This window comes from Malus domestica, chromosome 10 (assembly GCF_042453785.1).
Source record: "Malus domestica chromosome 10, GDT2T_hap1".
Classification (NCBI taxonomy): domain Eukaryota; kingdom Viridiplantae; phylum Streptophyta; class Magnoliopsida; order Rosales; family Rosaceae; genus Malus; species Malus domestica.
In genome coordinates this window covers 16499419-16525754 of record NC_091670.1, presented here as the reverse complement: position 1 = coordinate 16525754, position 26336 = coordinate 16499419, and the positions used below count along the sequence as shown (strand labels likewise).

The following is a 26336-nucleotide window of genomic DNA, read 5'->3' as shown; positions in this document are numbered from 1 at the left end:
TGCTTGTTTTATGAAGATGCTTTAACTTTCTTTCTGATTTTGGGAGCAACTTGGACCCCTTGCCGATTTTGAAAGGGATTTTCTCCCTTTAGCCGACTTTTAGGAAGGTTTTGTACTTCCTTTGCTTAATTTGTGCCAAATGTCATTGATGACTTGTTCATTTGTGATGAGTCATACACCGCGTGAAGCTTTGTGATGCATTATTTGTATGTAAAAAAATTTTCATGTCTACAACAGTATAAGCTCAGCAGCTCTAAAGTTGTTGGCAGGTTAGGCTGAGGGTTGGCAAAGCCTAGCAAGCAACGCAGGCTTGCTGGAAATGAGCCTAGGGCAAGGGACGAGGCCCAAGAACATAAGGTTATTGGTCTGTAGGCCAGAGACGCATTGGACAAGTTTATTGAGAGTTGCAGGCCCCTTGGAAGTGGGTTGAGGTTGCATGCCTATAAAAAACCCTACTAGGCTGAAGGCTAGGTGTCGTGCGTGTGCAGCAAAACACAAAAGGCTGTTGAGTCGGAGCTGGCTGTGGTATGAAAGGTTGTTGAGGTCTCTACTGGCTTTGGGGACAGTACTTAGCCATATGCCCCATCTGACCACAAGTATAACACCCACTGCTACCTCGACGACATTCTCCAAAGTGTCGATTATTGCACCTACGGCAAAGAGGAGCAGTTGAACCTCCAGAACCACCAAAACCTCTCTGTCTCTGGAATTTAGGGCCTCCATAAAATCTACCTCCACGCCTTTGATCTGAGAAACCAAAACCTCCACTAGAAGAACTCGAGCCCATACCACTTCTTTTGAAACTTTGTGCTTTCTTAGGTTCTTGAGAAAACTGACCTTTACCCTTATCATTTCTCTTTTGATTCTTATCTTTTTCTTCTTCTTCACTGTCACTGGGTAAATTTTCTGAATCCTCAATGTTCAACAGAACCTCATAAAACTCCTGATAAGTGGTACAGCTTGCAATAGTAGCCATGGAACGCCACTTCTTTTTAGTACCCCTCTTGAAACGTCTGAGCATCTCAACAGGATTAGCAGCAATTTCAGAATCATATCGAGACAAATCGGTAAATTTCCGATAGTACTCATTAGCATACATCTTTCTTTGCTTCAAACTGATGAATTCCTGCTTCTTTCGGTCAAGATAGGCTGGAGGAATAAACATCTTATAGAACGAATCCTTAAAATTCTTCCAATTTGCTACCTCTTCAGGCAACCATCCACGAGATTCTTGTTCCCACCAAGATGCAGTCTCTTTACCCAAAAACCAAGTGGTAGTCTCAACCCACCTTTCAGCAAGGAGATTGCCTTGACTCTGCATAACCCGAAAAGTCTTCTCTACATGCTCAAGCCATCGCTCGGCCCCTTCATGTCCTTCATTACCCATAAAAGTAGGTAATTTCAAATTGTACACTGCCTCTAAAGGAGTTTTCTGAAAAGGGCGAAGTGAAGCTTGAATGGCATTGGCTATGGCTTCCCCTAACTGAGTGATATCGGGAAAACCAGGCTCAGAAGAAGTACGTGGATCTCTATGAGGCGGCATAGTTCTGACAGAAGATACCAAAAATAATTAAGGAAGTTCACAAAATATGCAGGACTGCAACCTAGGGCTCTGATACCAAACTGACACACCCTGACCAAAGTCAAGGCATGCTGGCCGTCACGTGAGCGTGACGTAGCCATGTGCGCAGTGCGGAAGCGATATTTTAAGGAAAGTACGAATAATTTAAAACCAAATACCATAGGTTATAAGATAAGTTTAAGTGTGAATACACAACCAGAGCACAAGGTCTAAGTGCAGTCGAACATAAGATGTACTAATTTACAACACTCGAAGATAATCCTACATGAGTGATGGTTTGTCAGAACTTCAGCTGGAAACCTCGAGATCCAACAACAAACGCTACCTAGAACCTGGAGGGGCGCAAAACAAAGTTGACTGGGTCAGCAAAACAAACTTCTTCAAAACCTTATTTTCTCTTTGAATATACTAACCCCTCGCCGTAAAACAAGTATAGTTTCCCAGAAATAAAGTATATATTCATATACGTACTATATCTCAAATCATGCTAGACAATATGAATGTATGTCATGCCAAAGTATCATAACTGAATGCTCGTTATCTCTAAGTGAATATGATGGAATAACATATAATCAATTCAGCACTCGGCTATAAACATAGTTCATACTCTTTCATTATAATCAACTCAGCCTTCAGCTGCACATATAGCTCATAATCATCTCATCACATCATGTATATATATGTATATCTTGCACACATTCAATACCACCTCACATGGTCTGCAATTCATCACTGTATATAACATAATATGCTCTAGTGCTACAATCACGTGAAGACTGTGCGATAAATCGTGGGTCACCTACGAGTCGAACCCACTAAAAGTGTCTATACGACAGGATTGTGCACCTAACTTGGATCCAAGGCGAGCATGCGGTGCGGGAGGTGAACATCACGTGAAAGACTGTGCCCCTAACTCTGGGCGGGAGCACTAATATACGTGTGCAAGTGAATGAGCTCTCAATCATATCTCAATCATATAATTCATTATATCTCAATCATAACCAACATCGTATCTCATAATCGTTACTAGCATAATATACTCACATGTAGCTTACCTGGGCCTCCTCAGCACCATGCAACAATATGCATAATTATAATAATGCACATACTAAAATATGATGCATATATGACAGGATAATTAAATCACATTTCCTTTAAATACGTTTTCTGGGAAAAACGTCAAGCATACATATATATATACTGAAAAATAACTGCCCACTCACTGATAAGTAGCCGGTTCGTAACCCCCACGCCTAGTTTGGTTACTTTCCTCCTCGGTATAAGTCTCACCTATAAAAGAATAATTATACAAACATCATTTAAAAGCACATACACAACATTCGCTAATAACTTCTCATATATTGCTCAATTTGGGTATGTGAATATACCACCGTGACCTACACGTAGCAATTTTTAGAACCCGATTTGGACACCGCACGCGCCCTCACGCGCCACCAACAGCTCGGCCCACGCACGCGCGTCGTCTTCTTCCTTGGGTCGCCAGACTGGTTTCGCCGGCGGCGGGGTTTTGCCGGAATTTCTGGGTATTTTTCAAAACGTCATAACTTCTTCATTTCTTCACCATTTTCAAAGTACTTTATATCAAAATGAAGATATTGATGAGACGAACACATTCATACCTACCTTGACCCCTAAATCGCTGGGGATTTGCCGGAAAAAGCCTCGAAATCTCCGGCCAAACTTTGAACTTGTCGATCTCCGTGTTCTTACGTCCAAAAACTTCCAACGAACTACCCCGAGCCTCCTAAGGACCTCAAGAAGCTTCCTATAAGCTTGAAAAGTCCTAAAAATCAACCAATAAAAAGTTGATGAATAGTACCCAAATCGGTGCTCGTGATTTCGACGTGAAAACGTTAGAGATCTTACCTGAAATAGGTATGGTTGGACTCGTATCGTCGAGACGAAGACGATTGTGGTTTTATTTTCTTCGATCTGTGAAATTTTTGAGAGTCTTGTTGTTTTGCCGTGAGTGTAGAAAGGGAGAGGGAGTGAGAGAGAGCTTGTCGGGAGAGAGAGAATGAGGATGAGTTTGAGGGAGCAGGACTGAGGGAAAGAGGGAGTATGATTGAGGGAATCCCGGGAGAACAATGAAAAAGGGGGAGAAATGTGTAACCCGTGTATGCACAGTACAAAGGTTACAATAATTCAAACACTAACATACAAACCGTCCAACTTTAACAAAAATTTAAGGCACTAAACAAACCCTAAAGTTCTAAGTCTTTAAAACGCTTAAGGATAATACATTAACCTTACACTTACGAGAACATTAATGCGGGACGGGCTGTCACATTCAAGGTCGTTCAAATATCTTAATTTATTTTAAAAGAACCTCATTCGCAAAAAACGATTAAGCCTTTGATTATGTAGAAGAGCCTCCTCCTATGATCCTTGAGTTCCTTAGCTTCTGGAAATAGCGTGCTGATAACGTGTTGTATGCCTAATTGACTGAACTGTATTTAGGACTAGAGAAGGAGAGGGCCAACGGCAAGAGAGAGAGATGAGAGAGATGTAATTCTGAGGTGTGTGTTGTATCACCCCATTGTGCCTTTATTTATAGTAGTAGGATAGGTTAAATCCTTACCCTAATAGGATTACAACTTTAATAGGATAATATCTACAAAGGAGAATATTCCAAGATATTCTATATACACTAGGATTTACACAATCACATTCCTAATCTAATAGGACTACAACATTATTTAATTTTTACAACATTAATGTATCTTCAAAAATAATTTAATTATTGTTTAGTTTTAGCAAAAATAACTTGCCTACTGTGTATAATTTGTGAAGCTAATGATGTACCTATTGTTTAATTTTTAAAAAATTAATGTATGTACAAAAATAATTTATTTATTGTTCAAATTTTAGGATAAAAATTTACCTGTTCTTACTTAACAATAACGTATCCACAATTTTATTTTTGTATGAATATAATTTACCTACTTTTTAATTTTATATGAAACTAATTTACCTATTGTGACAATAATGTCTATACAATTTTATATTAAAAAATTTCCCTTTTTTTACAACAACGGTGTATCTACAATTTATATATTTATATATATATATATATAATATATATATATATATGAATATAATTTACCTGCAATTTAACTTTTCAAAAAATGTATCTTCTATTTTATGTTTTACTATATATATGTTTTTGTATTCACAAAATAATTTATCTAAAGTCATATAGTTAGGACATATGGTAGTGCATTATAATAATTCATTATTTGACAAATAAAAGAAATGTTAAAAACGTTATCCATAATGGTTGACTAATAATGGTTGTATGAGAACGGTTATAGAAAGTTGTGGCATACATTGTAAATAACTTATATTAATAGGTTACTTATTTTTTTATGTGGCAATTTATTTAAATTTTGGATTTTTATTAGATGTTTATTCATAGGTGGGTTTTTATCCGAGGTATATGATTGTATGGGCTTATATCTAAACAACCCATATAATTATCAACCATACATGGAAAAGAAATCGTGTTGCTCATGGCACTACACCTAGGGGTGGGTTTAAAAAATCAAAAACCGAAAAAAAATCTAGTCAAACATCGAACTGAAGCCAAAAAAAATCGAACTGAACTAAGTGAACCAAACCGAACCGAAATAGGTTGGTTCGATTTCAGTTTTGGTGGTCCAGAAATTGGACTGGACCGAACCAATTTTTATTTATTTATTTAATTATTTAATATATATTAATTATATAAATTTGTAACAAATACTTAAAATCTAGAGGCCAACTGTTTCAAACCTCTTACCTCCAGGTTGAGAGTGCTTGCTTCAGCCAACTTGACAACAAGCTTTGTGTTGTTATAATCATATTAGTAAAATACTTATACTGATTATGGATCTTTAATTCTTTATAAGATTTCTAAACACAAAACCCTAGAGATTTACTGACACACCCCGACCGGAGTCGAGACGTGCTGGCCGTCACGTGAGAGTGACGTAGCCATGAGCGCAAAGCGGAAGCGATAAAGAGAAAGAGAAATACTAACAATTTAAAACCTATTAACTAACAATCCCAATTAAGAAAGGATGCCAATGAGAGTTTAAGTGGATAAATACACTTTCAGAGCAATAAGAGTTTCTAGTTGCAATCGAGTAGGATGATTGCTAAAATACAACACCCAAAGGTGAATCCTACTTTTTCGGATTCTGTCAGAACACCGTTGGAGTCCTCTTGGCCACCAAACTCTGCTATCTAAGACCTGGAGGGGCAAAAACAAAGTTGAGTGGGTCAGTAAAACACATTTATATGAAAACCTTATTTTCCTTTAAATATAATAACCCCTCTCTGTAAAACAAGTATATGGTTACTTTCCCAGAAAATAGATATAAGCATATACATAAATATATATATGAACGCGTATCAAATCATTTCATGCTTCACATAATCATAAACTTATGCATGCCATGCCAAGATATAACAAAGTAAACAATTCAGGTAAGAATGATTTCATAGAAATATAATACGTTAGCCGGAACCCTTGTGGTAGTCTGTACAGCTGAATTCATAGCTCAAACTCAATCTAGCCGGAGTCACTACTATGACCTATATGGCAATATGAAGGAAAAAATTTGTCCTAGCTAATAACAAGTAAGAACATTTGAATACTTATGCAAACTATTAACACTTTAAAGTAGGCATGCATTCAAAAACAATTCATAAAACCCATGACTTTCAAAGCCTAGTATATGGTGAACCAATAAACTCTTTAACAACATTAAAGAGAAGTAAAGATTTAGAATTTCTTTACCCTTGAAGCTTATCCTTGTTTACACAAGGGATTCACCCAAGTGGAGGGCCTTCAAGTCACTTCCAAGCTCCTTGGATATTCCTTCTGATTTTCCTCCTTTTAGTGCTCCTTTGCTTCTTTGAGGATTTGAGGATTTGTTCTCCAAAACACCAAAAGTTTGATGTCTCTAAGTCTCCACACCAAGGGTTAAGTGTGAAGATGAAATGGATGACTTAGGGAAGAAGAGATTGCTAGATTAATCTCCCTAAGTGGTCGGCCTCTTTGTAGAGAGAAAGAGAGAAAATGTTTCACCTCTTTGCCTCAAAGAAAACCCTTAATGAGAAAATAGCTATAAAGTTGCTTTTATAACACTTTTCTTTGGTGAGTGGCAAACTTGCAATTAAGCAAACTTTCACCATCTCCTCACCATGGCCGGCCTATATGTTGTGATTGGGCTTATTGCCCATTTTGTTTTAGTTGTCATACAACTTAAACATAATGGGCCTTATGGACCAAAACACTTTTAGGCCCCGAAACCCAAAACCAACTTAAAAGCCCAATACGAACCTTTCGTATAATTAATTAACTAATTAATTAATCTTGACCATTCTTCAATTAAACCATTTAATTGCATATCCATTTCATTTAATTTCTTCACTATCGCCCTTACTCGGTGTACGATCCATTAGGTTCTAATTAGCGAGGTAGTGGGCGATTGTTACTCTTAACGATCGATTGTGAATTGAAACCACATTTCAATTCTCCCTTTATGATCAGTGTTTGCTAGTCATTAGGGCTTCCACAAACCATGAGTGACACCTAGTAGTATGTCATGGTTACCCAAGCTAAGTAGAATTGGTTGGAGAACCTATCCAGTTACAACTACAATGCAATACGGTCCTTCTCTAATACAATACTCTTAATCACATTGTTTAAGTGATAGTTTGTTTCATGTCTACTATCCAATGTGATACTTTTCTATATGATTCCTTTGAATATGAATTGGAACAAACTTCCAAAGTTATATTCATTTGCTTTGGCCAAAGACTCACGAATCATATCTTAGAGTATTCTCCTTCCACCATGGAAGGTTAGAGATCCCTTGTTGTGCATTCATATGCCTACATGACTAGATAGCTTGACCCCAACAATGTTGTGGACACTCCGATGGAATGCCGTTGACATGATCAAAGATCAAGGACCTAACCATTAGACATCTATGATGCCTCAGGTCAAAGGACTACTTTGCATATTGCAACTTTCGAGTTCTTACATAACATGTATGTTCGAACTCTCTTCCGATCGTTGTTCAGTGTACTCGATTACTCTTTCGAGCACCTATGTGTTTGTCTTAGTGTCCAACACCAAATGACTTGAGACTAGTCATACTCAAGCTTGAGTCGACATAACACATACTAACCTTAGCGGATTGTCAATACCCAATTGGCAATCCTATGGCTAGGAACGTTTTAGGAATGAACATAAGAGAATGGTCTCGATAATCTAACTCACTTAGATCACTTGTCTCTTAGATCAAATACGTCCCTTGGATTCCCTTATTACTTAAACACATGATACAATAAATAGTGATCATCAATAAGCTTTGTCCTTCATTAAACATATAAAAGTTTAATACATTAAGTATTCCAAAAAGCTATTACATCAAATGAGTGGCTTTGTGGGCATAATTCCAACAATCTCCCACTTCCACTCAAAGTCATCCTCACATGTATCTAATACCCATCTTTTCCATATGGCGGTCAAGTTGGATTTGAGACATTCGCTTCATCAGTGGATCTGCTACGTTATCGGCTGAGGCAACTTTGAGGATGTTAACTTTCCCCTCGGCAGCATATCTTCTAATGATATTAAAGCGCCTGTCAAAATGCTTGTTCTTTTGATGAGCCCTGGGTTCCTTGGCTTGAGCTATCGCCCCACTATTATCACAGTACAAAGTTACTGGTGATGTAATGGTTGGAACCACTCCAAGTTCAGTGATGAACTTCTTCATCCAGAACGCTTCTTTGCCGGCTTCAGTGTTGGAAATATGCCCTGAAAGTCAATCTTTAGAAGAAATCTTTCAGGACAAATGAATGGATGTATGGATGAATCTTATACATCAAAGGCAAAAACACGAATTAAGACTATCTCAATGAACGATATATGTCCTAAATAGTGTATCCATGGACAATAGATTGATTGAAGAAGTAATCTAATGATGTTAGATTACAGAGACCTTCTTCACATAACCAAATGTCCAAAAGGTTCCTAGTCATTGGATTGTCGGAGGGATACTGACAATGCGTAGACTGGTACATACTGTGTCTGCTTCAAATGGAAGGATGGAAAGTCTCATCCCATTCGTGTTGTGACACTAAGACAAGTATGTAGGTGCTCATTAGGGGAATGAGTTCACTGAACACAATCGAACGAGAGTACTTGCATGGAGGTCTACTCATATGTCAAGCAAGTAACTCTAATGGTTGGAATAATGTAAGTAGTCCTTAGACCTGAGGCATCGTCGTTGTCTTGTGGCTAAGTATTTAATCTTTGATTATGTCAAAGTCTCCCCATTCGAGGGTGTCCACGGCATGATTGGGGTTAAGCCACTTAGTCATGAAGGCAAGTGTATGCGCAACAAGGAATCTCTAATCCTCAATAAGATAGGAAGAATGCTCTAAGATATGATTCGGGAATCTTCGGCCGAAGTATCGAGCGTATTAAAAGGAATGCGTTCCTATACGACTCAAATGAATCATATAAGAAGGAATAATCACATTAGGGGTTTGACATAATACATCCATACCCTAATGATGTGATTGAGAGTATTGTATTAGAGAAGGATCGAATTACATTGTAATTCTAACTGAATAGGTTCTCTGAATAAACTTCTACATTAGCTTGGGTAGCTATGACATATGGTTAGATGTCAATCATAGCTTGTGAGTTCTTCTAGATGATTAAATGTAGTCATCAAAGAAGAATGGTGAATTGAAATGAAGTTTCAATTCACTAAGTGATTGAATTAATTGGATTAGTGCCAATCACCTCACTGCCTTGCTAATTAGAACCTAAAAGATTGTTCACCAATACACTATTGTAGTGAGTAATTAATGGATGATGGAAACAATTAATTGGATTAATTATGTGTTGTGATTAATTTAGAAAAGTCTAAAGAAATCATAAAAGCGATAAAGATCGTTTTGGGCTTAAAGAAACGTTCGGGTTTAATTGGGTCCATTGGGCCCAAACCCATTGGGCCCAAACCCATTGGGCTTTTATTCAAGCATTGGATGACTTGAAATAAATGAAAGCCCAAAGCCCAAACAACACAAAGAGGGCCGGCCATATTAGGTGTTTAGGAGAGAAGAATAGTCAAGTTGTTGACTAGGTTTCTTTTGTCTATAAAAGGAACTTTATAGCAAATGTTTCTTAAGGGTTTTTTTTTGTGTGTTTAGAACTAAAAAGAGGCTAAAGAAAACTCTCTCAAATACTCACAAGGGCCGGCCACCTTAAGGGAAAAAGAGCTAACAATCTTTCACCCTTTTGGTTATTCCTTCATCCTTCTCATTACACTAGTGGGTGAGGATCTTTAGAGGTTTCCTACTTTGGAAACTTGAAGAGAACCTAGGAGCACTCATTCTTTCAAAGTGGAGGAGGCAAGGAGGGAAGCTAGGCTCAAGGATTTCAAGGAGCAAAGAGATTGGAGGTGGTCCATCCTTGGTCTAAAATCAAGATCAAGAGGTATAGATCTATTCCTTGACTTTGTTCTTGATTCTTTAAAATGTTTTGATGCATTATATATAAACCTATGAACCTTGAAGGGGATTTGCATGACTATAGCTTTGATTTTATTTGATAACATGCTTCCGTTGCTCATGTATATATATTGTTGAATTGTATATGCATGCTAGTCATCTAGAAATCCCACATGAAACTCATAAATTTCCCTTCATTCAGCTACAGCGACATATTCAGCCTCTGTTGTGGAATCAGCAATTACACTCTGTTTCTTGCTCTTCCAACTGACAGCCCTACCATTCAGAGTGAATACATATCCGGAGTTGGAACTTCTATCATCGACGTCAGATTGGAAATCTGCGTCTGTATAGGCTTCCACTCGCAACTCTGCTGCTCCTCCATATACGAGGAACATGTCCTTAGTTCTTCTTAAGTACTTAAGGACCGTCTTGACAGCTGCCCAGTGTTCTGGTCCTGGGTTAGATTGATATCGACTAGTAATGCTCACAGCATATGCAATATCAGGCCTTGTGCATATCATGGCATACATGAAACTCCCTATAGCGGAAGCATAAGGAATCATATTCATTTGCCGTATCTCTTCAGGAGTCTTAGGTTCCATGGACTTAGAAAAGTGAATTCCATGTCTAACAGGAAGAAAACCTTTCTTAGATTGTTCCATCTGGAACCTACTTAGCACCTTATCAATGTACATAGATTGGGATAATCCAATTAATTTTCTGGATCTATCACGATAGAGCTTTATCCCAAGTACATAAAATGCATCTCCTAAATCTTTCATGTGGAAGGTTTTGGACAACCACACTTTTACAGAAGAAAGTATTGCAGTGTCATTCCCGAATAGTAATATGTCATCTACATATAACACTAGGAATACTACTGCTTCCCCAACGACCTTTTGATAAACACAATTGTCGTCTTCGTTTTGAGTAAAACCAAACGTTTTGATTTCAGTGTCGAAACGAATGTTCCAGCTCCTGGAGGCTTGCTTAAGTCCATAAATGGACCTTTGAAGCTTGCATACCTTAGTCTTTTCAGACTTGGACATGAAACCTTCTGGTTGAGTCATATAGAGCTCTTTCTCTAGGTAGCCGTTCAGAAAGGCCGTCTTCACGTCCATTTGCCATATCTCATAATCATGGTACGCAGCTATAGCAAGCAAAATCCGAATGGACTTAATCATGGCTACAGGAGAGAAAGTTTCTTCATAGTCAATCCCTTCTCTTTGCCTGTAACCCTTGGCTACGAGTCTAGCCTTATAAGTCTCCACGTTCCCATCAACGCCTATCTTCCTCTTGAAGACCCATTTGTTTCCAACAGGTACAATACCTTCTGGAGGGTCTACAAGAGTCCAGACCTAATTTTGATACATGGAATCCATCTCGGATTTCATGGCCTCTTGCCATCTCTTTGAATCAATGTCGGACATTGCTTCAGTGTAGTCCCTAGGGTCCTCCTTTGTGTCATTGTCACCTAGAAGGTGCAATTCCGCAAAGTCATTGTCTAAGCCATACCTCTTAGGTGGCTTACTAACCCGTTCAGATTTACGTGGAGCTAGGGGTTCAGGAACAGGGTTGTCAACTTGTCGAGTGCTTGTTTGTGGTTCATTATTAATCTCATTAATTTCCATCTCTTTGCTTATAGTTCTTTTGAGAACAAATTTGTCCTCTAGAAACTTAGCATTCTGGCGACAAAGACTTTCTGGTCGTCTGGATGGTAGAACTCATATCCCATAGTTTCTCTAGGATATCCCACAAAATAGCACCTTACTGATCTCGCTTCAAGCTTAGTAGCTTCAAGCTTCTTGACATATGCTTCACAACCCCAAATCTTAACATGATTAAAACTTGGCTTTCTTCCATGCCATATCTCATAGGGCGTTTGTGAAACTGACTTGGAAGGTACTCTATTAAGCAAGTAAGCTGTTGTATATAGAGCGTATCCCCAGAATGTTACTGGTAGATCAACGGAACTCATCATAGAACGAACCATGTTCATCAAGGTTCGATTTCTCCTTTCAGAAACTCCATTAAGTTGTGGAGTTCCCGGTGGAGTCCACTATGATATTATTCCACACTCTTTGAGATAATCTAGGAACTCATTACTCAGATATTCACCCCCTCGATCCGATCTTAGGATCTTTATCTGTTTCCCAGTTTGCTTCTCAACTTCATTCTTGAATTCCTTGAACCTTTCAAAGGATTCTGACTTGTACTTCATAAGATACACATAGCCAAACCGAGAGTGATCGTCGGTGAATATGATATAGTAGGAGAAGCCTCCTCTCGACGTAGTAGACATAGGTCCACATACGTCAGTGTGGATTAACCCTAGAATTTCAATGGCACACTCTCTCTTTCCAGTAAATGGAGATTTAGTCATCTTCCCTTTCAAGCAACATTCACAAGTACCCATTTGGTCATTACCTAATGGGCGGATATATCCGTCTTTCGACATCTTGTGAATCTTATCAAGGTTCACATGTCCAAGTTTAAGATGCCACATATTTTCTTGGTTAACTTCTTCTCTAGCCCTTTTGGGTTTTGAGGTATTCCCGCCTGCAATACAGTGCATCCCACTATTCGTCTTTAGGTGAAAAAGTCCCTCTATCATATTACCATGAGAGATAATACGACCGTTCAAGTATAAAGTGCAACTCATTTTGTCAAACAATACTGAGTGCCCATCTCGTAAAAGCTTAGAGATGGAAATCAAATTCTTTATACATGAAGGTAAATATAAACAATTTTTAAGTTCCAGGACTTCCCCAGAGGGTAGGTTAAGAATGTAGGTGCCTATTGCTTTTGCAGAGATTTTAGTGCGGTTCCCAACTCGCACAACCATCTCCCCATTGCGCAGTGACTTGCTCCCCACTAGTCCCTGCATCGTATTACAGATATGTTGACTAGCGCCTGAATCAAATATCCAGGAATTGGAGCTCACTGTAAAAGCACTCTCTATGACAGAAATAGTCTCTTCAAAAGTTCGTGTCATAAGGCTCGCAATGCGCACCCTGTATTTCTTCTTCCAACGTTCATCCTTTCCACAATGAAAGCATGTTCCTTTGGATTTCTTTGCCTTCTTCTTATGCAACCTTTTCCTTGTGATTGCATTCTCACTCCCACTGTCCCTTTTGAAACCTTTTTCAAATTTACAGCACATGTCAATCATCTCGTTTAAAGCATGATCGAATCTATTCACTTTATAGTTTACAATAAACTTAGTGAAATCATCCGAGAAAGATGCAAGGAAAAAGTCTTGGGCCATTTTCCCATCGATGGAAGTTCCTAAACTTTTAAGATCTTTAAATATCTTTTCCATCTTTTGTCCATGTTTATGGACCGATGTCCCCTTTGCCATTTTGGCATTCATTAGACTACAAACATTTGAGAATCGTACATTACTAGTCTCATTGTCATGCATCTTATGCAAACTTTCAACCATGGCACAAGAAGTATCCATGTGCTTATGTAGCTTCATAAGCTCCTCACTAAGTGAAGTGAGGATTAAGCATTTGGCTTGTAGGTCATCCTCATAGTGTCTAACATATTTTTGACACTCCTCCTTTGAAGCTAGTTTCGTATGAAGGATTATTTTGTGAAAACATGTTCATTTAAGCAACATCAATAAGCATGCAATTAACAATTAAAGGCGGAATCATGGTTGCATGCACTTAAAAACAAAACATTAACCATGAAATTCAAAGCCTAGTAGATTGGTGAACCAAAACTCAACTCAAAACATAGTGAGTTGAAATTTATACCTTTGTAGATTCCTCTTTGCATAAGCAAAGGCTAATCACCCAAAGAGAGGGCCTTCATTCCTTGCATCTTAAATCTATGGATTTGGATGGAAGAATAGGTTTCTCCAAGTTCCCAAAATTGAGAACCTCTAAGTCTCTTCACCAAGGAGAGATTGGAGAAGAAATGAGTGACCTTGGAGTAGTGGGATTGCAAGATGCACCCCCAAGGTGGCCGGCCTCTTTAGAGAGAAATGGAGAGACAAGTTCTCACCAATTTTCTCCAAAACAAACCCTAATGAATTTTGGCTATAAAGTCATATTTATACCTTTATTCATTTGAGTGGCAAACTTGTAAATAAGTCCAAGTTCACTACCCTAAACATCATGGCCGGCCTTGGGGTATTTTTGGGTTGTTTGGGCCTTTGTGAATCATTATTCATTAAGTTGTCATACAACTTAAGTTAATGGGCTTGACGTTCGAAGCCCATTGGGCCTTAAGGTCCAAAACTATCCCGAGGTCTTTAACGAACTTATTCGTTTGATTAATTAACATATTAATTAATCCTTGCCATAAATAAATGATTAAACCATTTAATCATTCATACTCATCTCCATTGTTTCTTCAATCTCCTCCTTACACGGTGTGCGATCCATTAGGTTCCTTTTAGCGAGGCAGTGGGCGATTAAAACCATTTTACATCGATTATGAATTGAAACTTACTTTCAATTCTCCCTTTAGTGATTACACACATTTAGGGCTTCCACAAACCATGAGTGACACCTTGCAGCATATCATGGTTACCCAAGCTAATCAGAAGAGGTAGAGAAAACCTATTCAGTTTGGGATCACAAATGCAATACGGTCTTTCTCTAATACAATACTCTTGACCACATTGTTTGGTTTGATAGTTTATTTATTCATGTCTACTATCCAATGTGATTCGTGTGCTTATATGATTACCTTGAATGTGATTTGGAACGTTTTCCTAAATCTCATTCATACTTTGGCCAAAGATTCGTAATCATATCATAGAGTATTCTCCCTCAAACAGTTTGAAGGTTAGAGATCCCTTGTTGCGCATTCACTTGCCTTCATGACTAAGTGGCTTAACCCCAACGATGCCGTGGACACTCCAATGGAATGACGTTTGACATAATCAAAGATCAAGGACTTAACCACAAGACAACTGTGATGCCTCAGGTCAAAGGACTACTTTGCATTATCCCAACCATGAGTTCTCATGTGACATGAGTATGAGAACTCTTCGTTGATCGCGTTCAGTGAACTCATACTCTACTGAGCACTTACGTACTTGTCTTGATGTCACACACACCAATGACTCGAGACTAGTCACTCTCCCTGAGAGAAGACATAGCACGTACCGATCTTGACGGACTGTCAATGCCCAATTGGCAATCCTATGATCAGGAACATTTAGGATGTGTCTACGAAAGAATGGTCTCATGAATCTAACTTCATTAGATTACATTCTCCCAATCACATATTCCTTGGACTTTATCGTTTAAGCATATAACATTTATATGAGACGGCTCAAACAATAATCTTTGCCTTTTATAGTTAAACTAGATTAGTTTAACATGTGAAATGTCCGTAAAGTATCATCATATGATTGGATTTAGGGCACATTTCCAACATCGTAGGAGGTACATGAGGAGGGGATTGCTTAAGCACATACAATATGTCTTTCACCTTTGAGACATTCTCAATGTGGCGATACCAAGCAAGGAAACGTTGGCCTTTAAGGCCCTTTTTGTCAAGTATAATGGTGGGTATATTTTTAGGCATGTCATTAACTACATAACATAACATAAATCGTATTAGATTGTTTGTTTTAAAACTATTTGATTGGGTCTTTGAATCAAATAGTACCACCCACTATTTTTGGCAAATTCCACATCCCTCAATAGAATTCGAGAGTTATATTGAACTCTTAGCGGGGTATGGGAGACTCACCATTACCAAGCCCACCTCACGATGATACGATGTTGGTTAGCAAAAATAATGATGAGAGAATAACGCATTATTCATTTGCAACCTTTTGTAATTACCCATCCGTTTGGCCTCTAGAGAATGTTGCCTCACGATGATACGATGTCGGCTCCATTGCACTTAGATTAAGTTATTCCCACCATGCTTAGTTTGTGAAGGGGTTCAAGAATAGCCTCACGATGATACGATGTCGGCTATCCTCGTTGCCTACACTCACCTCATCATATGTTTATGGACTCCTCCTGGATGTAAGCACATACTTTGAACTCCCCCATGATAGGGTGAAGCCGGTGCATGAGTCACAAACGATTGGAGCCCACCACAGTGGAAGGCCTACAAAGAGATGTTCAAAACATCTCTCGCTTATCAACTTAATATTCGTTTGTCGAGGGAGTAGTTTTGGGCTACATCAAAACCATTTTAATCTTATTAAAAGAACTTGGGCCTATCATAACCATTGGTCCAAGTTAATATGAATTTAGTAGTTTATAATACTCCCACTATTTCGAAGAAATAAGTGAGACTATATGGAACTACTAACGAACGCATTCCATCCTCATATGGACTATATGGTCATATTAGGTTTTAGGATGATTATGAACCGATTAATTTGATCCAACACGAGCCTTGTGTTGGACCTTGGGTTGAAGGTAGATAGTTGTTGATTTTAGTTACGCGTTTAATCCAATTAAACCGTTATTTCCTATTGGGCGTTGGACCCAACTATTCCATTTTGCATACATATAAACAAAAGGAATACATGAAATAATAAGAAGGGCTTATGCCCTTTTACAACACAAATGATGGACTTATGTCCATTTACAACAAATTGAATTAATCAAATTACATTCAAATCTACACTACCAAACCCAAACATTCATAATGTAAAACGGCCAATCACATAGCTCAATTATCGAGGCCTTTGGTTCATAATCACCCTTTTCTTAATTAATCACATTAACTAAGAAAGCAACTTAAACAATTGGTTTTTGGATCCATAGATTTGATTTAAATGGAACTAAATGAAATGAAAATCCAATTCTCATTAAAGAGACAAAACAATTTTGTTCTCATTTTATTTGGGCCAAAAGGAAACTATGACCACAACAATTGGGCCATAATGCAAATACAAAAACTTTTGGGGTCACTTTGTAAAAACATAATAGTCCACAACTTCATGTAATTACAACTAGATCCCAAAATTTAAATAATGTAAAAACATCATTAAAGGATCAAAACAATTCGTCCTTTAGAGTTTTTAGGCCTTAATGTAAAAACGTAAATTTTTGGGCCAAAGTGCAAATACATAAAAGTATCAAAACTTTATGTAATTGCATAAAAGGCCCCAAAAGTACCCCCACTAGGGGGTGGCCGGTTTTTGGAGTGTGAAAGAGTGCGAAAGGGATTTTATGCAAGTTGATTTTGGTGGGTGAGGAAAAGGTGAAATTGATGGTTTGTAAGAAAATGTTTTGTAAAACATTAAAGAGTTTTGACAAACATTAAAGCCAAAATTAATGTTTCACCAATAATTATCACCCATCAAAATTAAACCAAAACTTTATGAAAAAACATAAAACTTTTGAATCACAACTTCAAACCTTTTTTGTTCTTGGCAAGAACTTCAAGAACATTGAAGAACACCATGAAAACTCATAATAGCTCCATGAATGTTTTCACTCACCAAAACTCAATTTTTCACCACTCAAAAGAGGGCTAATATCCTAGGGTACTTAGGGGTTCCAAAAGTCACCTTACAACCATTTTAACAAGACAAACATGAACCCAAAAAATCACCCTAAGGATTTGGCCGAATTTCCCAATATTCATGGCACCAAATTTTAGTTCCAATATTCATGCTTAAATGAAGTACATCTACAACATTTGAGATGCTAAATTTTCTAGCAAAATTTATATATTCAAAAGCAAGAACAAAGCTTGTAACATTTACAACATTTAAATCATAAATCATGAAAATCACAAAACCCAAAAGGATTCACCATAAACTAGGCCTAGGCTCTGATACCACTTGAAGGAAAAAATTTGTCCTAGCTAAGAACAAGTAAGAACATTTGAATACATATGCAAACTATTAACACTTTAAAGTAGGCATGCATTCAAAAACAATTCATAAAACCCATGACTTTCAAAGCCTAGTATATGGTGAACCAATAAACTCTTTAACAACATTAAAGAGAAGTAAAGATTTAGAATTTCTTTACCCTTGAAGCTCATCCTTGTTTACACAAGGGATTCACCCAAGTGGAGGGCCTTCAAGTCACCTCCAAGCTCCTTGGATATTCCTTGTGATTTTCCTCCTTTTAGTGCTCCTTTGCTTCTTTGAGGATTTGAGGATTTGTTCTCCAAAACACCAAAAGTTTGATGTCTCTAAGTCTCCACACCAAGGGTTAAATGTGAAGATGAAATGGATGACTTAGGGAATAAGAGATTGCTAGATTAATCTCCCTAAGTGGCCGGCCTCTTTGTAGAGAGAAAGAGAGAAAATGTTTCACCTCTTTGCCTCAAAGAAAACCCTTAATGAGAAAATAGCTATAAAGTTGCTTTTATAACACTTTTCTTTGGTGAGTGGCAAACTTGCAATTAAGCAAACTTTCACCATCTCCTCACCATGGCCGGCCTATATGTTGTGATTGGGCTTATTGCCCATTTTGTTTTAGTTGTCATACAACTTAAACATAATGGGCCTTATGGACCAAAACACTTTTGGGCCCCGAAACCCAAAACCAACTTAAAAGCCCAATACGAACCTTTCGTATAATTAATTAACTAATTAATTAATCTTAACCATTCTTCAATTAAACCATTTAATTGCATATCCATTTCATTTAATTTCTTCACTATCGCCCTTACTCGGTGTACGATCCATTAGGTTCTAATTAGTGAGGTAGTGGGCGATTGTTACTCTTAACGATCGATTGTGAATTGAAACCACATTTCAATTCTCCCTTTATGATTAGTGTTTGCTAGTCAGTAGGGCTTCCACAAACCATGAGTGACACCTAGCAGTATGTCATGGTTACCCAAGCTAAGTAGAATTGGTTGGAGAACCTATCCAGTTACAACTACAATGCAATACGGTCCTTCTCTAATACAATACTCTTAATCACATTGTTTAAGTGATAGTTTGTTTCATGTCTACTATCCAATGTGATACTTTTCTATATGATTCCTTTGAATATGAATTGGAACAAACTTCCTAAGTCATATTCATTTGCTTTGGCCAAAGACTTACGAATCATATCTTAGAGTATTCTCCTTCCACCATGGAAGGTTAGAGATCCCTTGTTGTGCATTCATATGCCTACATGACTAGATAGCTTGACCCCAACAATGCCGTGGACACTCCGATGGAATGCCGTTTGATGAGTAGATTTTATATTATATATTTTACCCTAATCTTAGTATATTTTGGTTAATATATTGGAAGAATTTTGATACTTTGAATTGTATTTTCAATATAGGACTTTCGACTTCCTCTGGAGCAAAACAGGACCAAATGGACGAATTTTGGAGTAATTCCAGTTGGAGGACGTTCGTTATTCACTTAGCTTGATCGTATCAAATTTGGGATTTTTCCACCAAGCGGTGATTTTTTTGACGATGAAATAAAGAAGCAGTGCGCAGTGCTGGAAAGTGACGTTTTTGGGCTTAAATTGCGTTTTTGGAGCCCAAGATGACCTCGGATGGGTTCGTGGCCTTCTGGAAAAGTGTTCAGAATATTCCAAACATTAAATCCAGCTATATTGGGCCAGTTTTGGAGCAGCTTATGGGCCAAAACGTGGCTGTTCAGTTTTTAGACGAATTTTATTATTTCATTTAGGGTTTTGTTTGCTAGGGTTTGTGTGGTGGCTTAGCAGATATATTGCTTGGCCGTCTACAGTTTTAGATTACGCTTTATTTTATGCAATATTGGAGACAGAGAGAAGTGCTAGGGTTTTGAAGATTTTCTACTTGAAGGTGTTTTCAATCTTTTTCTTAAGAATATTTTCTATGATTTCAATTATGAATATGCGGAACTAATTTCTTTTGCTAGGGCGAAGCCTTGAGCCTTAGCATGAATATGTGATTTTTATTTAATTGCTTATGATCGATTGCATGCGTACTTTGAATTGTTAATCACCGGGATAAAAACTATCTAATTGTCGTAATGCATGATCACCATTAGGATCTTTAGAAAAGTAATTTGATGCAATTTTGGTCGGAAGGTTCCCTGAAATTGACGCTGGCTTCTTGTGATTAATAATTGTAATTTCTCTTAGGATGAATATCACGTCTTAAGGATTGCATGGTTTTTCAAAGGATTTTCATAAAGCATAATGAGTCTCTCATGTTCATATTTGATCCGAACGTCCGGACGGGTTGCATGTTAGATATACGTTCTACGTTGGAGGTTCCAAGTAGAATATGAATTAGGAAAATCTAACCTTCAAAGTGGTATGTGTAGATCATAAGTAATGAGTAAAAATTCATAGGATTGCTAGGTGATGGTGGAACCCTAGTGCCTTCTCAATTTGATTTTTTCATAACTGTTTTCTTCTCTCTAGCTTTAATATTGCAGATTATCTATTTTAATTCATTAAATTCGTTTTTACTTTAAGTAGATTATAAAATCAATCATCTAAATTTCTACATTACAATCATTAATTGAAATCTGGTTTGTTTTGAATTATTTAATAATCCCTGTGGAGAATGACCTTGCGAAATCCGTTTATATTACAATAACCTTGTGATTCTTGCAAGTAAAATAGGAGGTTTTTATCGCATTCACATGAGTAGTAAAAATCCCTATCAAGAAAATGGCGCCGTTGCCGGGGATTATTTAAAATAATCCCTACGAATCAGATTTTCAATTAGTTATTGCTGTTTATACATATATAAAAAATAAAAAAATATTTAATTTTCGTTTTCATTTATTTTTACAGATTACAACAGTACAGATTTCAGAAATCTGTGCATGGTCAGCACCCGTTCAACAGTGCAGAAATTGATTCCATTTGATCCAGAATTTGAGCAGCATTTAAGGAGGAAACGCAGGGAGGAAAATTTGCAACGGGTTCGTCCTCTGCATGAGACTTTTCTGCAATCAGACTTTGACCTGCACAACAAAGAAAAAATGGCGTTTATAATTCCAGAGGCAGGTCTGCCCCTGGGTGATTCACTGACTGCCCATACCACAAATATACCCAGTTGCATCACATATCCGGCAGTGGAGGAAGGGACTGCATTTGAAATAAAACAGCACATGTTGAATATTCTACCTACGTTTCATGGGTTGTCATCTGATGATCCTAACATGCACATTGCAGAATTTTTAATGGGGTGCAAAAACATTTTGGTGAGGGGATTTTCAGCCGAATCTATTAAGCTGCGGTTGTTTCCATACACTCTAAAAGATCAAGCAAGGAGATGGCTCCTCACACTCCCATCTGGAAGCATTACAACTTGGGCCCAACTCAGTGAAAAATTTTTAAACAAGTATTATCCGGCTTTTAAGACCCTTGACATGAGAACTCAGATTTTATCGTTCTCCCAAAAACCAAATGAAGAGTTTCATGAGGCGTGGGATCGGTTCAAAGAGTTGATTAGAAAATGTCCACATTCGGGTATTAACACTACTGATCAAATGCACATATTTTTCAGAGGGTTGAATATGACAACAAAAACTCTTGTCAACGCTTCATGCGGAGGTACGTACAAGGACAAAAATGCACAAGAGGCTTGTTTGTTATTTGAAAAAATGGCAGAAGATACTCAACAATGGGCAGTTGAGCAGCCACAATCTAGGTCTGTTTTTGAGATGCCAAATGGTTCTCCATATGTTACAGCACAAATTGAAAAAATGGAGAAAAGGCTAGACGCAAAATTTGACATGTTATTACAGAGAATGCCAGGTTCACAGGTGGCTGTACAGCAGCCTTTACAAGCTGCCTGCAGCATTTGCAACATGATAACTCACGATTTTATGAACTGCCCACATAAAGATGTTTCACCAGAGTTTACAGCTGAGCAGGTTAATGCATTTAACAATTTCCAGCGGCCCAGATATGACCCATATTCTAATTTCTACAACCCGGGTTGGAGAGATCATCCTAATCTAAGGTGGGATAAGGAACAGCACACTAGACCACAATTTCAACAGCAGGTACAACAACCTGCTGCACCTAAGGCTGCTTGGGAGGTTGCGATTGAAAAATTGGCAAACACTACAACTCAAGAAATTCAAAATCTGCAGGCATCAATGAAAAACATGGAAAAACAAATAGGGCAGATTGCTTTGCAGGTTTCTGGTAGGGCACCAGGTACATTTCCCAGCCAAACCGAACCAAATCCTAGGGGAGGTGTAGATTGCAAGGCAGTTAGAGTTTTACGTTCCGGAAAAAGTTATGATAACAGGGATGAAAATTGCATTCAAAATTCGCGGGTGGATTCACAGCCAAAAACAGATTCGGGGAAAATTGAAAAATATGCCAATTCAAAAGATTCAGATCAGCCGGTTAACAGTTCTGAAAATATCGCAGAAGATATTGTTGAGGATCGTGTTTATGAGCCACCTATGCCGTATCCCGAACGGTTGAAGCCTAAAGTTAAAGATCAACAAGTGACAGATTTTATGAAGACTTTGTCTAAGGTTCAGATTAATCTGCCGTTAATTGATGCCATCAAGAACATTCCGTCTTATGCCAAGTTTTTGAAAGATGTTTGCACAAAGAAAAAGAAGCTTGTTGATTTTGAGAAAGTAATTCTTACAGAACAGTGCAGCGCTGTTCTGCTTCACAAATTGCCCCCAAAGAAACAAGATCCAGGGAGTTTTACAATTTCATGCACAATTGGAAATTCTCATTTTAAACGTGCTTTAATTGACTTAGGTGCTAGTATTAATTTAATGCCTTTTTCTGTTTTTCAGAGACTAGGACAAGGAGAAATAATGCCAACATCAGTTATTCTACAACTAGCGGACCGATCAGTTGCTTATCCAAGGGGTATTATAGAAGACCTAATAATTAAAGTGGATAATCTCTATCTTCCTGCAGATTTTGTGATTTTGGATATGGATGAAGATATGCAAACACCGATTATTTTGGGACGTCCCTTCATGGCTACAGCCAGAACGTTAATTGATGTAGAGGCTGGGACACTTACACTTAGAGTGCAAGATCGATCTGTTGTGTTCAGTTTATTTGAAGCTACCAAAAGACCGGGTGATGTGCATGATTGTATGCGTGTTGATGTGCTTGACAGCTTATTACAGGTTGAAATTATGCCACGTTTGACATCTGATCCGTTGTTAAATGTGTTGCATGGGTTTGAGAACAAAAATACAGAAGATGATGAGGTTTTTGAGTATGTTTCAGCTTTGGAAAGTGTTCATTTTCAACCCCCACGTTGGAGGCACGTTTTTGAGAGTTTGGGGGAACCCAAGAAGTTATTGCAGCCCTCTAAGGTACAGCCACCTAAACTAGAGTTAAAGGTTCTTCCAGAACATTTGAAATATGCTTATTTGGGTGCAGATTCTCAGCTGCCAGTAGCTTTCCTGGGGAATCCGAATTTAACCCCCACATGTTTGTCAGGCCCTGATGGACGCCACGTGATGGCCTGCTGATTTCAAATATGGTGTACAGCAGGCGTGCAAGTGAAGGTGGCGTGCAAGTTGGAGATTTTCATTGCATGGGCTTTGTGTGGCTTTTATTTGGCCACACTTATATCAACCACAACGTCACTTCCAAAGCCAGGTAGTCTTTTTCTTTTTCTTTGGTTCTTGTTACTACTTTTCCTTGTTATAATTATTTTTGTTCGTTTAAGTTTATTTTATTTTTGTCATTTTTTATTTTAGTTTCCACACCTTGAGGACAAAATGTGAAATAAGTTTGGGGGTGGGAAAGTAAATTTTAGTTTTTTTTTATTATTGTGTCCGTTTAAAAATTTTCATTCTTGTTAAGTTAATATCCATAGATTATTTTAAACGTTAGAACAAATGGACATGGTAAAGATTAATCCCACATTAGAGTCTTTTCTATTTATCGTTGCTTAGACACTAATTCATGAGTTATACTTTGAACTGTGCACATCACACCAACATGGTTTGTGGGGAGTGAGATTGAAATACTTGCTTTTAGTCTAAGTTTATTTTTAATTTTTGTTTAAGTAAAGTTAATTATTAGGAAAAAAAAAAGTAATAATTGTCTCACCCGAGGTTTTGCCTAGTAACCGGGCCAGTCCTGCCTAATCAGCAGTGATTCTCGCGTCAAACGGTAGAGTTTTGGCATGAGGCAGGGTGGTTAGTTGGTTTCGTAGCCTTTTCAGCTCGGGTTAATAAGTCCTTAGGGGTGTTCTACACCCAGTGCCCTAAAGCCCTAGTGGTTTGGGAGTCATTGACCTAAAGCTCGCTACATGGGTTGGATCGAAAGCTTAAGTAAACCGACATTGCACGACCACTACTGTTACTGAAAAAAAAAGAAAAAAAAAAGGTTATATATGAAAAAAGAAGAAAAAAAAAAGAAAAGAAAAAGAAAGAGAGTTATATTTAAAGTTACTATGTGTGAAATAAATAAGGACGAGAGGTAAGAATTTTAGTCGAGTCTCTTTAACTATGTTGGTTCACTTTACACCAAAGGAAGTCTGTGAATTCTTTTCTAATTGATTCTAAATGGCTTAGACTCTGTGGTGGGATTGGTTGGAACTTTTGAAAAAATGTTCTAGTTTTTAAAATTTGCTATGGATTGCAACTTTGAAGGTGAAAATTTTTGTCAGTTAAATTTAGCTAGTTGTCTAGTTTGTTAAGTTTTTATTTTTTGTTTGAGTCTTGTTTTGCTTGAGGACAAGCAAAAAGCTAAGTTTGGGGGTATTTGATGAGTAGATTTTATATTATATATTTTACCCTAATCTTAGTATATTTTGGTTAATATATTGGAAGAATTTTGATACTTTGAATTGTATTTTCAATATAGGACTTTCGATTTCCTCTGGAGCAAAACAGGACCAAATGGACGAATTTTGGAGTAATTCTAGTTGGAGGACGTTCGTTAGTCACTTAGCTTGATCGTATCAAAATTTAGGATTTTTCCACCAAGCGGTGATTTTTTGACGATGAAATAAAGAAGCAGTGCGCAGTGCTGGAAAGTGACGTTTTTGGGCTTAAATTGCGTTTTTGGAGCCCAAGATGACCTCGGATGGGTTCGTGGCCTTCTGGAAAAGTGTTCAGAATATTCCAAACATTAAATCCAGCTATATTGAGCCAGTTTTGGAGCAGCTTATGGGCCAAAACGTGGCTGTTCAGTTTTTAGACGAATTTTATTATTTAATTTAGGGTTTTGTTTGCTAGGGTTTGTGTGGTGGCTTAGCAGATATATTGCTTGGCCGTCTACAGTTTTAGATTACGCTTTATTTTATGCAATATTGGAGACAGAGAGAAGTGCTAGGGTTTTGAAGATTTTCTACTTGAAGGTGTTTTCAATCTTTTTCTTAAGAATATTTTCTATGATTTCAATTATGAATATGCGGAACTAATTTCTTTTGCTAGGGCGAAGCCTTGAGCCTTAGCATGAATATGTGATTTTTATTTAATTGCTTATGATCGATTGCATGCGTACTTTGAATTGTTAATCACCGGGATAAAAACTATCTAATTGTCGTAATGCATGATCACCATTAGGATCTTTAGAAAAGTAATTTGATGCAATTTTGGTCGGAAGGTTCCCTGAAATTGACGCTGGCTTCTTGTGATTAATAATTGTAATTTCTCTTAGGATGAATATCACGTCTTAAGGATTGCATGGTTTTTCAAAGGATTTTCATAAAGCATAATGAGTCTCTCATGTTCATATTTGATCCGAACGTCCGGACGGGTTGCATGTTAGATATACGTTCTACGTTGGAGGTTCCAAGTAGAATATGAATTAGGAAAATCTAACCTTCAAAGTGGTATGTGTAGATCATAAGTAATGAGTAAAAATTCATAGGATTGCTAGGTGATGGTGGAACCCTAGTGCCTTCTCAATTTGATTTTTTCATAACTGTTTTCTTCTCTCTAGCTTTAATATTGCAGATTATCTATTTTAATTCATTAAATTCGTTTTTACTTTAAGTAGATTATAAAATCAATCATCTAAATTTCTACATTACAATCATTAATTGAAATCTGGTTTGTTTTGAATTATTTAATAATCCCTGTGGAGAATGACCTTGCGAAATCCGTTTATATTACAATAACCTTGTGATTCTTGCAAGTAAAATAGGAGGTTTTTATCGCATTCACATGAGTAGTAAAAATCCCTATCAAGAAAATGGCGCCGTTGCCGGGGACTTACGAATTGGAACAAACTTCCTAAGTCATATTCATTTGCTTTGGCCAAAGACTTACGAATCATATCTTAGAGTATTCTCCTTCCACCATGGAAGGTTAGAGATCCCTTGTTGTGCATTCATATGCCTACATGACTAG

General features: G+C 37.5%; 2 protein-coding genes and 1 non-coding gene across 3 annotated transcripts; 1 reads left to right on the top strand and 2 right to left on the bottom strand.

Annotated features, from left to right (window-relative positions):
• Positions 1–547: 547 nt before the first annotated feature.
• LOC114823463 (uncharacterized) lies at positions 548–1543 on the bottom strand. Its single transcript, XM_029098939.1, has one exon. The coding sequence runs from the start codon at positions 1541–1543 to the stop codon at positions 548–550; it is 996 nt and encodes a 331-aa protein (XP_028954772.1).
• Positions 1544–20852: 19309 nt separating this feature from the next.
• Positions 20853–23498, top strand: LOC139188576 (uncharacterized). The gene has a single exon (XM_070806187.1). It carries the CDS (start codon positions 20853–20855, stop codon positions 23496–23498), a length of 2646 nt encoding a protein of 881 aa, XP_070662288.1.
• LOC114823465 (small nucleolar RNA R71) lies at positions 21399–21503 on the bottom strand. Its single transcript, XR_003771534.1, has one exon. It is a non-coding gene; the product is annotated as a small nucleolar RNA R71 (small nucleolar RNA).
• Positions 23499–26336: the final 2838 nt, after the last annotated feature.